Source organism: Aethalodelphis obliquidens, unplaced genomic scaffold (assembly GCF_003676395.1).
Source record: "Aethalodelphis obliquidens isolate GAN/ISIS:26980383/991018 unplaced genomic scaffold, ASM367639v1 scaffold53, whole genome shotgun sequence".
Lineage (NCBI taxonomy): Eukaryota > Metazoa > Chordata > Mammalia > Artiodactyla > Delphinidae > Aethalodelphis > Aethalodelphis obliquidens.
In genome coordinates, this window is record NW_020837997.1 from 11071225 (window position 1) to 11087070 (window position 15846).

At 54.3% G+C, this 15846-nt stretch overlaps 1 protein-coding gene across 1 annotated transcript; it reads right to left on the reverse strand.

Annotated features, from left to right (window-relative positions):
- Positions 1-6: 6 nt before the first annotated feature.
- On the reverse strand, positions 7-15546 carry TIPE1 (TNF alpha induced protein 8 like 1). The gene is made up of 2 exons (XM_027085419.1): positions 15447-15546; positions 7-727 (listed from the first exon to the last, which is right to left on the reverse strand). Exon 2 carries the CDS (start codon positions 720-722, stop codon positions 162-164), a length of 561 nt encoding a protein of 186 aa, XP_026941220.1. The 5' UTR covers positions 723-727; positions 15447-15546; the 3' UTR covers positions 7-161.
- Positions 15547-15846: the final 300 nt, after the last annotated feature.

Below are 15846 nucleotides of genomic sequence, written 5' to 3' on the forward strand. Positions count from 1 at the left end.
TGTGTGTGTGTGTGTGTGTGTGTGTGTGTGTGTGTGTGTGTGTGTGTTGGGCGGGGTGGTTTTGGCCAGAGTCAGACTGGGAGAAAAGAGGTTAAAAACCCCCCGCAAGCCCCGCCCCCAGCGGCAAGCCGGAACGAGGAGGTCGGAGGTCAGGTCGGAGGTCATATGCTCTCCTCGTCCAGCAGCCGGGTGAGACCCTCGCAGATCCTGCGCAGGTGGGAGCGGTAGGGCTCAGCCGGGCCGTAGAGCGCGGCGAGGAAGTCGCAGTCAGCCAAGTGGCCGAACACGTGGTTGATGCGGCCGTGGGACTTGGCGGTCAGGTGCGCGCCCGCCGCCTGGTGCAGCAGGTCCCGGCACTCAAGCAGGGCGGCGGCCAGGACGCGCCGGTCGAAGGTGAAGTCCACCTGGTGGAAGCTGACGGCGGTCATGGCCAGGCGGCGGGCCTGCTGCCGGAAGCGCTGCAGCCGCGCCAGCTCCTCGCCGCCCAGCTGCCCGCTGCGCAGCAGGACACCCAGCTTCACGGCCACCTTGACCAGGTTCTTGACCACCTTCTGGGCCTCCTTGCGGCTGCGGGTGAACTCCTTGGTGGCGCGGTACAGCTCGTCCAGCACCTCGCTGCTGGTGTCGTCGATGAACGCGGCCGCTACCGCCCTGGATGCCATCTTGCTCAGGAGCTTCTTCTGGGCCTGGAGGGCCAGGCTCTTGGTGCTGAAGGTGTCCATCCGCCCTGCGCGGGGGTGGGGACACAGACCCGCCGTCAGCCCGCACAGCCCGGCTGCCAGGGGCTTGCCTGGGCGGGCCGCTAACGTTGGCGACCACCGTCTTCCCAATCCGGGAAATGGGCACACGCCACCAGCCTATCTCCAGGGGAGCCTGCGTGCCCATTCCACAGACCTACTGTGTGTGCCAGGACTGGGTGTACAGAGCCGACCAGCGAGCCCCCGGGAACACAGTAAGTGCTACCATCCGGGAAGCTGCAAGAGCCCACATAGCACAGGATCCCCAGCAGATCAAGAGGGCCAAGGCTGACCTCCTGGAGGAAGAGACAGGTGAGAAAATGGGGAGGGCATCCCAGGCGGGAAGATCCCCATGCTCCAAGGCCTAGAGGAGGGAAATTCCAAGTAGCAGGAGCACAGAATGGCAGAAACTTGTGAAAAAAAAATAGCAAAAGCTATTTTTAGGAAAAGCTCGTTTAAAAAATAGCATTCACACTGAAGAGATGATGACCCAAGGGACCCTAAGGGAATTTGTTTCTAAAAAAAGTCAAAGGAATTAATGTGTAATGTTGAAATCTGGGCAGGGCCTTCTGTTATGGTTTATTACAGGATACTGAATCTAGTTCCCTGTGCTATACCATAGGACCTCCTTGTTGTTTGTCCATTCTGTATATACTCATTTGCATCTGCTAATCCCAAACTCCCAATCCTTCCTTCCCCTACCCACCCTCCCCCTTGGCAAACACAAGTCTGTTCTCTATGTCTGTGAGTCTGTTTCTGTTTGGTAGATAACTTCATTTGTGTCCTATTTTAGATTCCACATATAGGTTTTATCATATGGTATTTGTCTTTCTTTTTGACTTACTCCCCTTAGTATGAGAATCTCTAGGTCCATCCATGTTGCTGCAAATGGCATTATTTCATTCTTTTTCATGGCTGAGTAATATTCCACTGTGTATGTATACCACATCTTATTTATCCATTCATCTGTCGATGGACATTTAGGTTGTTTCTATATCTTGGCTATTGTGAATAGTGCTGCTGTGAACATTGGGGTGCATGTATCTTTTCGAATTAGAGTTTTGTCTGGATACATGCCCAGGAGTGGGATTGCTAGATCATATGGCAACACTGTTTTTAGTTTTTGAGGAAGCTCTATACTGTTCTCCATAGTGGCTGCAACAATTTACATTCCCACTAATAGTGTAGGAGGGTTCTCTTTTCTCCACACCCTCTCCAGCATTTGTTACTTGTAGACTTTTTAATGATGGCCATTCTGACCAGTGTGAGGTGATACCTCATTGTAGTTTTGATTTGCGTTTCTCTAATAATTAGCAATGACGAGCATCTTTTCATGTTACCTGTTGGCCATCTCTGTGTTTTCTTTGGAGAAATGTCTATTTAGTCTTCTGCCCATTTTTTGATTGGGTTGTTTTTTGGTTATTGAGTTGTATGAGCTGTTTGTATATTTTGGAAATTAATGGGCAGGGCCTTCTGAATCCCACTACTTGTGGTCCCTGGTACCAGCCCTGCAAACCCACTGTATCCTTGCTCTGAGTTGAGAAGGGGCTCAAGGTGAGTTATCACAGGAGGGGTCCAGCTTATCATTCCCCTCATCCTGCAGCTCCATGAAACAGGGTCCCAGCCCAGCCCCTGGGCTGTTCAGGGTGGAGAAGCCTAGGTACCAATCCTCCTGGCCTCCTCACCCCCTTGAGTTTACAACGGACATCCTGAGACCTTAGTCAGGCCCTGAATGAGTCAGGGGGGCAGTGACCTGGGTGGGGGTTCCCCAGGGCCATTTGTGGGGTTTCTGGAAACGCATCACTCTGCTGATTCCTCTGATACAGAAATATTGACTTGCATCAGCTTCCACCCAGGAAAGGGCCAGGGAGGTGGCCAAGGTGAATGGCAGGCTGGCTCTCTGGGAACAGTGACCAGGCCTCCAACCGCAGAAGCCTGGACCTCTATCTGTCCCTTATGTCTGACTCCTTTTGTCCTTCCTGCATGGCAGTCTTCCAGATCCCCCAGGCTCTGGAGGCTCCCCTTCCAACCACCTCCTTCCTGCAGCGCCAGAATTCTTCCTACACTGCACATCTGGGCTTAGCCCTTTCCTTGTAAGAACCAGCTGGCAGCTCCTCATGGCTCTCAGGACCAAAGCCCACACCTCATTCCAGCCCCTGCATCTTCCCTGGTGAGCTCCTATACATCCCCCAACACCTTGGCCCCCAAACCCCTGCCTCTTCTCTGGTGGACACATATACATCCCCCAAAAGCCCTGGCCCCTAAGCCCCTGCCTCTCACCCTCGCAGGTTCATCCCTCAGCTCAGCCTGGACACCACCTCCTCTAGGAAGCCACCCTCGAACAGCCAAACTGACAGTGAGGCACCTCCTCTGAGCCACAGAGCACCCCAGGCATCCCTCATCACTGCTCTGCCCCGCTGGCTTTGCTTCTTCCGTGGTCTGCCTCACCGCAGGCCACGGGGGAGGTAATGGACCTGATTCCTTAACTGCTGTGTTTTTGGAGGCTCCGGAAACATCTTCCAAATGAATGAGGGAGCCTGAGACCCACCCCCAGCCCTGACCCGCTGCTGCCCCAGGCTCTGGTGGGAATCCACCCCGACCCCAGCCTCAGGCCAGCCAGACCAGGAATGCCACATGGGTGCCCACTCAGCCACAGGAACCCCGACAAAGCCCATCTGTGTGTGAGCTCAGACCCCGGGAGAAGTCCCAAGCCTCGGCCGCCCTCTCCCTGCCCACAGAGGTCGGGACGGGCCTGGAGATGAATGACCCAGTCTTCCCTGCTCCCACAGCAGCCCCAGACCCTGTACAAAGGCTGGGGCAGAGCAGGGGTGCGGGTGACTCAGCACCGCATGGCAGGCCCTGAGCAGCGGCGTGTGCCTATTTCATCACTTCAGCGTGGTGTTGTATTCGGCTGGTTGCCGGGTTGCAGAAGAAATTACACAGGCTCAGAGAGGCTGAGCCATTTCCCCAAGGCCACACAGCAACACAGGGACTGCCTGCCCCCACCACCTCTGCACCCCTACGCTCTCTGCTTTCCCCAGCTGACTCCTGCGAGTTGCCCTGAGTCTTGTGGGGCTGTCCCCCATGACAAAACCAGCCCCAAAATTTAGGGCCTGCTCCTGGCTCTAAACTCTTGGTCAAGCAACATAACTGCCCCGTGCCTCAGTTTCCCCATCAGTAAAATGGAGGATGGTGGCTGTAAGGAGGGAGAACTACCTCCATCCTAGGGCAGAAGCTTGTGAACAACCTGAGTGTCGCGCGGGTTGTGAGCTTTCCCCGGGCAAGAGGCTGGACGCCACTGCCTGGACTTCTGACCTTCAAGCTCTATGCCATTCAGCTCCCTGAATGTAGAGACCTATTTCTCTGTGATGTTCTCTGGGAAAAAAAAGAGCAGCAGCAAGGAATAACTATGCTTCCAGGATGCCCTCTCACCTCTGTTTCTCTAGAACGTTCTATTCCATTCCCTCTACCTAGACCCCTCTCTCACCCATCACTTATCCCGTAAACTCATTCAAGTCTCAGAGTTACTGTCACCTCCTCTTGGAAGACTTCTGGATGCCCCAGGCTGGGCCAGGTGCCCCCTTGGCTCCCATGGTGCCCGGGGCATCCTCCATCACGGCCCCGAGTACCTTGGTTTCGGTGTCCATCTCCCCGGCCTGACAGCTTGGGTAGGGGCTGCATCTTTTTTTTTTTGGCCGTGTCACAGGTCATGCAGGATCTTAGTTCCCCAACCAGGGATCAAACCTCTGGCCCCTGCAGTGGAAGCACAGAGTGCTGACCACTGGACTGCCAGGGAATTCCCCTGCATCTTTCTTGTTCACGCCATGTCTCCTAACCCTAACCCAGGGCCTGGTACCCAGCAGACACCCAGTAAGTGTTTGTTGAATGTATGAGGGAAAGGATGTCTGCAAACATTGGAACCCGGGGGCGGGGGGGAACTCCCAACTCCCTGGGTCCAGCTCCCCAGTTTACAGATGGACAAATTGAGACTCAGAGAGGAGAAGGCCTTTCCCTGGATCTCAAGGACTCTGGTGCCCAGGTCTTTCTGCCTATTTGGTTGCTGTGTGACCCCAGGCAGGGTTCTGTCTCTCTCTGGGCCTTGACCTTCCCCTCTGCAAGTCCTGAGGTCGGGCGTGTTGGTTCACAGGGGAAGCCTGTCCTGTTTACCAGCTTCAGGAAGAGCCTGGGCCCTCAGCAGCAGTACTGCCCCACACCCACCCTGCCAAGCACAGAGGAAAAGGGGCGGGGGGTGGGGGCAGCTGCAGCCTTCCCTCTTGGCCTCCACACTCCTTGCCCCTACTCCCCTTGGGGCAGTCCCCAGACCTGTGACACCTGGACCAGCCCAGCTGCAATGGGTCAGCGGTCCCCACTCCCACCCCCCCGCCGCTGACCCATTGTTCTACCAGAAACGCCTCCATCCAAGCAGCCAGACAGGGAGATGACTGCTCTCCCGGGGGAGCATGCTGGGGACCAAAATAAACCCCAGCCTTCCTTCCTGCCAGCTGCGCTCATCCAAGTCCAAGGGCAGACAAGCCAGGAGGGGCCTGGCTGCACCAGGGCAGGCTTTCTGGGGCAGGCCCTTCCCAGGGACAGCGGAGGGGCTCAGCGGCCAGACGGCCAGTGTCCCTGGCCCCTGCCCACCAAATGCCAGATCACCCCACTATCGACACAGCCAGGAAAGCCCAATAAAGCTTCAAGGGCTCAACTGGAACACTCATTCAGTGGCTCAGTGAGCACTTAGGGAGCACCAGTTGTGTCCCAGGCACTGGGGACATAGCAGTGACCAAGAGAGATCCCGTCCCTGCCTTCCAAGGGACCCCAGCCTTCTAGACACCATGCCACCTCCTTATTACAAAAGAATTTGGGTGCCCCCATTTCCCTGAAATGGAATCCACAATCCATCTGTCTCCACCCGCTGGTATAAAAATAAAATTAGGGCTTCCCTGGTGGCGCAGCGGTTGAGAGTCCGCCTGCCGATGCAGGGGACACGGGTTCGTGCCCCGGTCCGGGAAGATCCCACATGCCGCGGAGCGGCTGGGCCCGTGAGCCGTGGCCGCTGAGCCTGCGCGTCTGGAGCCTGTGCTCCGCGACGGGGGAGGCCACAGCAGTGAGAGGCCCACGTACCGCAAAATAAATAAATAAATAAATAAAATTAATATGTGGTGACAAAGGTGAGGGGGATTGTACAGGGAGGAGCTCTGGATTTTTTTTTTTTTTTAATTTTTAAATTTTTTTAAAAGATTTTTTTTTTCATGTGGACCATTTTTAAAGTCTTTATTAAATTTGTTACAGTATTGCTTCTGTTTTGTTTTTTGGCCGCGAGGCATGTGGGATCTTAGCTCCCTGACCAGGGATCGGCATTGGACCACCAGGGAAGTCCCTAATTTTTTAATTAAAAAAAAAATTGTTTTTCAAACCCACGCCCCCTGTCAGTGGAAGCGCAGATTCTTAACCACTGGACCACCAGGGAAGTCCCCGGAATGTTTCATGTTCTGTGTCTCCATCTGGGTCTACACAATGTAAAAAGTCATCGAGTTGGATGGTTACAAAGAAATGTGAATACACTAAAACCCAGAAAACTGTAAACTTTCAAAGGGTAACTTTTATGGTATGTGAGTTATATCTTGATTTTTTAAAAATCTAACATTTCTCCAAGGAAGATATATAAATGGCCAATAAGCAAGTGAAAAGATGCTCAACATCACTGGCTACTAGGAAAACAAGTCAAAATCATCATGATACATCACCTCAGCACCACTAGGATGGCCGTTTCAAAAAGACAGACAAAAGGGCTGGCAAGGATGGGAGAAACTGGAGCCCCTCACCCACGGCTGGTAGGAATATAAAATGGTGCAGCCACCGTGGAAAACAGTTTTTTGGCAGTTCCTCAAACACAGAGTTACCACATGACCCAGCAGTTATACTCCTAAGTACCTACCCCAAAGAGATGAAAACATACGTACACATAAAAACGTATACACACGTGGGCATAGCAGCATGATGCGTAATAACCAAAAAGTGGAAACAACCCAAATGCCCGCCAGCAGATAAATGGACAAACCAATTGTGGCCCATCCACACACTGGGATGTTATTCAATCATAAAAATGAGTGAAGCACCGACACTCACTATAACATGGATGGACCCTGAGAACACGATGCTCAGTGAGAGAAGCCAGACACAGAAGGACCCACTGTGTGTGATTCCATTGATGGGAACCGTCCAGAACAGGCAAATTCACACAGACAGAAAGTGAATTAGTGGTTTCCAGGGGCTGGGGAGCAGAGAATGGAGAGTGACTGCTAATGGGATGGGATTTCTTTTGGGGGTGGCAGAATGTTCTGGAATGTGAGCACTTTAAAATAGTGAATTTTACAATATGTGAATTCTGTGTCATCAAGCTGAACACTTACTGTATACATATCAAGCGTATATAGTTTATACCTTTGTGCCCCTTACTCTATTTTATGCCTTTTTTTTTTTTTTTTTTTTTTGCGGTACGCTGGCCCTCACTGTTGTGGCCTCTCCCGTTGCGGAGCACAGGCTCCAGATGCGCAGGCTCAGTGGCCATGGCTCATGGGCCCAGCTGCTCTTCGGCACGTGGGATATCCCCGGACCGGGGCACGAACCCGTGTCCCCTGCATCGGCAGGCGGACTGTCAACCACTGCGCCACCAGGGAAGCCCTATGCCTCATTTTAAAAACGTTAAATAAATTGGGACTTCCCTGACAGTCCACTGGTTAAGACTCCCCGCTTCCACTGCAGGGGGTGCGGGTTGGATCCCTGGTCGGGGAACTAAGATCCCACATGCTGCTCAGCACGGCCAAAAAAAAAAAAAAATTTAAAAATCACGATTTGGCCCAAGCAGTAATACAAACAGAAATAAAAGGATTACAGGGACTTCCCTGGTGGCGCAGCGGCTATGAATCTGCCTGCCAATGCAGGGGACACGGGTTCAGCCCTGGTCCGGGAAGATCCCACGTGCTGCGGAGCAACTAAGCCCATGTGCCACAACTAGTGAGCCCGTGAGCCACAACTACTGAAGCCCATGGACCTAGAGCCCGTGCTCCGCAACAAGAGAAGCCCCCACTCGCCGAAACTAGAGAAAGCCCGCACGCAGCAACGAAGACACAATGCAGCCAAAAATTAATTAATTAATTAAAAAAAAAAAAAGAAAAGTATTACACAAGTGGAGATTTGCAAATCACTTCCACCTAGCCAGGCACATGGTACATGCTCAATACATGTTTGATTAAAAAAGAATTTTCCTGGGACTTCCCCAGTGGTCCAGTGGTTGGGACTCCGCACTCCCAATGCAGGGGGCCCAGGTTCGATCCCTGGCCAGGGAACTAGATCCCACATACCGCAACTAAAGATCCCACATGCAGCAATGAAGATCCCGTGGGCCTCAACTAAGACCTGGTACAGCCAAATAAATACACAAAGAAGTATTAAAAATTTTTTTTCCTCCTTAAAAGCTCAGGCCCACTGCACTCAATGATGGAGTGCATCTGTCAGAGGTTTGCCCCATACAGGGCATCGCAGGGAACACGTAGCTACAAATTTCTATCAAAAAAGAGCTCCATCTTCCCTTGATTTACCCAGGAGTTGCATTTCAGGAAAATTCACTGAATATTGAAACCCCTAGTCATCGGTTTCTGGCAGGACATTAGGAAGTTGAGGGCCAGGGGCTGCCCTGAGCATGGCCAGACGCCTAGTGCCTTGGTCCCTGCCCCCCAAATGCTAGCATATCCTGTTGTTATCATAAGTGGGAGGGGAAAAAAAAGCCCTCTGAATTTCCAAAACGGCCCCCTAAGAGGTGTTGCCCCTGATGGAAGGGGGAGGCACCAGGAAGCAGTGAATGTGGAATGTGGAATGTGGATGTGGAATGTGGAAATAAACAGGATAATTTCAGGGGGATGGGGGGAGTGACATCCCCCCGGGGATGGGGGGCAGTGACAGCCAGGGACGGCAGGTGACCTAGGCTGGGTGGTCAGGAGGGCCCCTCCAAGGTGGAGCCCCTGGAGCTGGGACTGGAAGGACAGGGTCTGGGGGAGGGTGAGCCAGGCAGAGGGAATGGCTGGTGCAAAGGCCCTGGGGCAGGACAGTGCCAGGGAGGAGACCGGAGGCTGGTCCACAGCCCCCGAGGAGGCCACTGTCCAGGCCCTCCCACAGCTCTGAGGTCTCCCCTCCATGACCTCAGACAAGCCCCAGCCCCTGGAGGCACTTTCCCATCTGTGAAATGGGTGTCTAGTCACTGAGTCCCTGTCTCTGCTGATTGCTGCCCTGCACCCCACATTCTTTCTGGAACCTCAGCCCTCTGTCCACGCTCAGACTTTCACCCTCTGCCAACCCCACTTTGTCTTTTTGACTCTGACCTTTGTTCCTGTCCCCATTTTGGACACTCCAGCTCCCAAACTGGCCACAGACGGTGGAGCCTCGGGTTGCTCTAGACTTGACAGCATCCTTTCCCCACACAGGCAAAGGTGGGCTTGGAGGGAGGGTGGGGTGGAAGCAGGACTGAATGTGAGCCTCCCCCAAGGGGAAGGGCACACGGCAGTGGACGGCACTGGCCCCAGTGGACCTCGTTCCTCCCAATCCCTTCTGTCCCCAAACTCTGGAGCAGGGCCAACCTTCCCGCTCCCCACATCAATGACCTCCCCTCCTTCATCTCTCCTCTTGCTGTCCCTGCAACATGCTAGGCATGGTCCAGTCTCAGGGCCTCTGCCAGGCCCTGCCAGCTGGGAGGCCCAGGTGGGGAGACTCCTCCCATGGCCCCCCATCCAACCCAGGTCACAGGTGCGCCGGGGTGGCCCCTCAACCCACAGATTCCCAGTCCTGGATGCTAGGTGTGGGGGTGATGGGGATTCCACAGGGCAGAAGATCCTGCTTCCCAGGGTCCCCAGTGCCCCCCGGGTGCACCGTGAATGCTGCGTCCCACCCCATTCACTAAGCGCTGGAGAATTCTTAGCCACCAGCTTTCCAGGAAAAATAAATGTAGGCATGTAGGTACATACATATGTTTACCATAAATGTTCCTGACATAAAGGATGTGCCCCATGCAACTTACAGACGTAAGAAAGGATTTTGCACGGGTGAATTTCACACCCAACCGAGGCTCACTATGTGTTCTTGGTGAGTTTTGCCAAACTGGTACCAGTAGCCAATCTATACTTGCTACGGAGAAAGGAGAGCAGTCTGACACTGATGTCGCTGGATGGTCTCTTTCATACGAACAAGGAGAATTCAGATTTTACTCACTTATCAGCCAAGTGAGCGACTTCTTTGCCGAATCCGATGGCAGTTTTCGAATGGTGAGAGAATATTCCCTCAGTGCTTTTGTGCTGTTCGCAAGGAAGCAGCTAGAGACATGCCACCCTTTAAAATTTAATTTTCATTATTGATATTTCCTGTAGTTAGACCAAGGGCGGCAAATTCTGGCCTGCTGCCTGTTTTTGTAAATAAATAAAGTTTTATTGGCACATGCCACGCCCATTCATGTCCTATTGGAACGCAGCCTTGAAGAGAGGCAACAGAGGCAGAAAAGCTGGCAAAGCCAAAAATATTTACTATCTGACCCTTTATGGAAAAAGCTTGGGTACTTCCCTGGTGGCGCAGTGGTTAAGAATCCACCTGCCAATGCAGGGGACACAGGTTCGAGCCCTGGTCCGGGAAGAACCCACATGCCACGGAGCAACTAAGCCTGTGCGCCACAACTACAGAGCCTGTGCTCTAGAGCCCGCGAGCCACAACTACTGATGCCTGCGTGCCACAACTACTGAAGCCCGCGCGCCTAGAGCCCGTGCTCCACAACAAGAGAAGCCACTGCAATAAGAAGCCCATGCACCGCAAGGAAGAGTAACCCCCACTCACTGCAAATAGAGAAAGCCCGCACACAGCAACGAAGACCCAACCCAGCCAAAAATAAATAAATAAATAAATAAATTTTAAAAAAAGGTTGGCCAACCTCCGGGTTACATGATGACAGAACAATATATCAAACCCTGATTTGTAGCATTTGCCAATTTCCATGGTGTAAATTCTCTCACCACAGCCAATTTCAAGCTTCCAACTTGAACATGGAGTTGGGAAGAACTGCTCACCGTCTCCACCAAACAGATACACTAGACGAAAATAACCTCAAGAGCACAGATCCTTGCAAAGTGCAGTAAAATAATTAGAAATTAGGATTTTTGACCTTTGCTTTTTTATAAGTTGTGCTGAAGTATATGTCACATACCATAAAATTCACCCTTTAAAGTGTACAATTCAGTGTTTTTATATATTCACAGAGCTGGGTAACCATCACAACTATTTAATTCCGGAACATTCTCACCACTCCGAAAAGAAACCCCCTCCCCAATAGCAGTCACTCCCCATCCCCCTCCCCCAGCCCTCTGGCAGCCACTAATTTACTTTCTGCCTCTATGGATTTGCCTGTTTTTCTTATAAAAAGAATCACCCACTATGTGGTCTTATGAGTCTGGCTTCTCTCACTGAGTGTCATGTTTTCAAGGCTCAGGGCTCCTGTTTTTTTTTTAAAGGGTTTTTCTTTTTTTTTAATTAATTAATTTTATTTTTGGCTGCGTTGGGTCTTCGTTGCTGCGCGCAGGCTTTCTCTAGTTGCGGCAAGCGGGGGCTACTCTTCGTTGCGGTGCGCGGGCTTCTCGTTGCAGTGGCTTCTCTTTGTTGTGGAGCACGGGCTCTAGGCGCGCGGGCCTCAGTAGTTGTGGCTCATGGGGCTTGGTTGCCTCACGGCATGTGGGATCTTCCCCGACCAGCGCTTGAAGCCGTGTCCCCTGGATTGGCAGGCGGATTCTTAACCACTGTACCACCAGGGGAGTCCCAGGGCTTCACTCCTTTTTATGGCTGAATAATATTCCATATCTTTGAGTTTTCTTTTTTTTTTTTTTTTTGGCCCTGCCAAGTGGCTTGTGGGATCTTAGTTCCCAGACCAGGGATTGAACCTGCACCCTCGGCAGTGAAAGCGCCGAGTCCTAACCACTAGACCGCCAGGGAATCCCCATACATACTTTTGTTTTAAATATAATGTATTTGACTGTAAGTTCATAGTATGTCATTTTTTAAAATTTATTTTTCTTCCAGTTTTATTGATAGTCTGTCCTTTTTAATAATGGTGATGTTAACAACAGGGTTGCGAAATTCCTGGCAATACAGCAAGTGGCCCTCGTGAGCGGGGGTGGGGAGGGTGGATGCTGGCTTCAGCATGCCACTGGTCCACGGAGCAGCCCGCCCTCCACATGAATTCTTTATGTCACAACAAAGGGCGTCAATAATTGATGGGCCCCCTCAGCGGGGCCTCCTCCCTCAGCCCCTGCTGCAGCATCCCAGGGTGGCCTCAGGGGCTCCAGATCTCCGCCCACCGTGGCAAATGCCCCCACACTATTACCCTCTGCCAGCATGAGGGCACCCACTGCTTCCAGCCCTTTATCAACCATCACTCAGACCTCACAGTCGGTGCCCATTTTGATATGGCAAAAGGGGGGACCTACTTTTCTCAGGTGGGGGGGCAGATACCAGTGGTTTTCAAACCGGGTTCCCCAGAGCCCTCGGGGGCCACCCCAAGGATGGGCAGGGTCTGGCTCCCTGCCAGGCTGCGGTGGGAGTTGGGACACTTTCAACTGTGGTCAGATCTCCACTGAAGAAAGAGCTGGGATGGGGTGGGGGTGGGGGACACCAGTGGGCAAAAGTGAATGTTGGGAGACCATATCCCACCCCTCTACAGAGAAAGACAGGACAGGCTGAGGCTCAAGCTGAGTAAAAGTTTTTTTTTTTTTTTGGCCGCGCTGCGCGCCTTGCAGGATCTTCCCCAACCAGGGATCAAACCCAGGCCCACAGCAGTGAAAGCATGGAATCCTAACCACTGGACCGCCAGGGAATTCCCAAGTAAAAGATTTTTAACAGCAAGTGGAGGAGGCTGGAGGGTCACCTGGCAGGAATGTGGATGCAGCCCCTACATGAGTCCGGGTTCCACCCACTTCGCACCGCCCACAGCCTCCATCTTGGTCCCCTGGCTCCTGCCCTCGCACCCTACAGTCTGTCCTCTCCGTAGCAGCCGCCAGAGGGCGCCAGTGAGCACCCGAGTCAGATCCTCCCCCTCTTCTGCCCACAGCCCTTCAGGGATCCCTCCTCCCTGGGGGTAAAAGCCCAAGTCTCCCCATGGCTCACAAGACCCTGCACGACCTGCCCCGTTCCTTCCCTGCCCTCCCCTCCTCCCTCTCTCCCCCTCGCTCACTCTGCTCCATCCACACGGGTCTCCTGGCTGTTCCTCCAACACACCAGGCATGGTGCTGCCCCAGGGCCTTTGCACGACCTGTGCCCTCTGCCTGGATTGCTCTTTCCCCCAGGTCTCCATGTGGCTATTTCTTTCTTGCCATTGAGCTTCAGCTCAAATGTCACCTCCTCAGGAGGCCCTCCCAGATTCCCCCATCTAAACTAATTTCCCCATCAATCTGTCTCTCCACTCCTTCATGCAATTACAGCTAACCCTAATGACTTTTCTGGATGAATGTCCATCTCTCCCAACCCCAGTCTGTGAACTGAGTGGGGGGTGGGGACACCAGACGGGCCTTGGTCATTGCCAGGTCCTTGGCGCCCTGCACCAGGCTTGGCTTAGAGTAGGGGCTCAGAACCAGTTGTTGAATGAATAGATGACCTCCCAGCACTAGAGGGGCACAGAGTCAGATATCTCGTCCAAGGGCCCCATTGTCCAGCCAGGGAAACTGAGGCCCCGAGAAAAACAGATAGCCCAAGGTCACACAGCAGCACAGCACGAACGCTTCTGGAAGGGGCTCCCCCACTGTGGACACTCCCCAACCTCCACTGCCCCATTGGACAGAAGGGAAAAGTGAGGCCTGGAAGACGGGGCCTTAGAAGATCCCAAGTACTCTTGGGCCAGAGGTGCCTCTGTGAATCCCTCAGGTGGTGGGATTCCAGGGGAAGTTGTCTCATGGAGGGGTGTATGTGGGGGATTCTGGGGTAAAAGCCCAAGTTCTCTGTAACTGGGCCAAGTCCTGCCTGTCTCTAGGTCCCCATCTCAGTCTGTAACACCTGGGGCTGAACCTGAACAAGCATGTGTCGTTTCTTCAGCATCCGCCTCTGGGGCTGTTTCCATGACAACAGATGGAGTTTTGTCCTAGGCACCCTCTGGTGGCCCCATTTGACAGACAGGGACACTAAGACCTCCTGAACCCATCACATCAGATCACCAAGGAACCAAAAGGCCCCTCCCCTCCCCAGGCCTCAGATGAGGAAACTGAGGCTCAGGGGGCACCTGACCTGCCCAAGGCCACACAGCAGAAGGGGATACGACAGAGCCTCCAATCTGCACCTGCCTGACTGGTTTCTTCACTTAGGGACCCCTGCCCCCCATCAGAGTGGGGTGTGAGCGCCTGACTCGCCCCCCTCCAAGAGGTCTGGGCACTCACCCACCACCTGCGTCCCAGGCCACCAAGCCTGCCAAGTGGGAGAAGCTCAGCCCAGGTGTTCGTGTGGCTGGGGCGACAGTTCTTTGTTCCGGTTTCCATAGGTACAGCGTCGCTGGGCCGGCTCCTCCTCTGCCCCTCCCAGCCACCCAGCCGCCCAGCCCTGGCCTGGCAGTCCCTTGGCCCAGCCCATCTAGGCAACTTGTTATGTTTTAAAGTTGGCGCCTGTGCACCTGTCATGGAGGTACAGGGAATAGCCCGTGCAAAGGCCCTGAGGCAGGATGGTGCCTGGCGTGTTGGTGGAATGTGGAGGCTGTGTGGCTGGAGCAGAGTGAGTGAGGGGGAGAGAGGGAGGAGGTGGAGGCCAGGTAGAGACTTGCAGGGCCCACATTCCTGCATTTAATTCTGGAAGCTGCCCTCACCCCCAGGGAGTTATGACCCTCAGACAGGAAATTGAGGCTTGGAGAATTGAATCACTCGTTCAAGGTACCAGTGATGAGTGGCAGAGCGGGAACCCAGGTTTGTCTGATTCCAAGGTCTGAGCTTGGGCTGAACCAACCCAACCACTGGGCTGAACTGCCCTCACCCTGCTATGGCACCCCCCACCCAGGGCGTTCACCTCCCCCAGCTGGGCTCAGACCTGCTCAGGAAGTAACCTCAGAGGCCTGTTTACAGCTGGGGTTGCTCCTCCTCCAGGAGAGCCCCCCAGGAGAGAGGAGGTAGTGATGCATGCAGATCTGGGTCAGGTCAACTGCCAGTCACCTCAGCGACGAAGGTCCCAATTCACAGCTGGCAAAACTGAGGCCAAGGCTTCAGAACACTGGGGAGCTCCCAGGTGGCCAGTCTGGGTGGGCCTGGCTCTGACTGTCTCTGCTGCCTGGACCAGCCAGAAGTCTCACTCATTCCCACCTCCACGCCTTTGGCCTGGCTGCCCACCACCTAGAATGCCCTCCTAGCTCTGGAATCTGGCCCTGGCACCTGGTGCCCTGCACTGTGAAAGGGGGCAGAGTCCATCAGAGTCCTCTTGTTGGGGGGAGGGGGGTGCTGGTCCCAGAGCACCACCCCAAGCCAGGGTGGGCAGTTCAGACCCAGGATGCCTCCCCGTAACCCACACATCAAGAGAGTGACAGGAAGACAGTGAAAGGGAGAAACGGAGAGGGAGAGGGAAACAGACATAAGGGGGGTCAGGGACATAGGGGGCGAGAGAAACAGAGAGGCCAGGTGGCCCCCGAGATTGGGGGGCGCCCCGGCACCGCTAGCTCACCTGCTCTCTGGGACTCCGTCGTCGGTCCGACGGTCAGGGCTCGGTCCGGCCGCCTCCGAGGGGGCTTTGCTGTGGCCGCGAGACTCGTGTCTGAGGACTGGGACCCAGCGGGGCGGGGCAGGAAGCTCGACCCCGCCCCCAACTGCCCCGCCCCTCTGAGCGGCCCCGCCCCCCGCCCCCGCCCGCGCGCAAAGGACCTTCAGGGACCGAGGGGGGGGTAGGGGCGGGCGAGGACGTAGGCTCAGCCAATGGCAGCGCGGGCGGTGTACGAAGAGTCCAATGGGAGCTGGTCTCCGCGGGGGGGTGGGGGGGGAACCTGGGGCGGGGCCAGGCAGCTCTGGGAGATTCCTCCGGAATCGCGAAAGGGGCCGGATGCTGGGGGAGAGCCCAACCCCGGGCC

Excerpts from the sequence above, each read along its gene's own strand:
- TIPE1 (XM_027085419.1), bottom strand. The coding sequence starts at position 722 with ATGGACACCTTCAGCACCAAGAGCCTGGCCCTCCAGGCCCAGAAGAAG.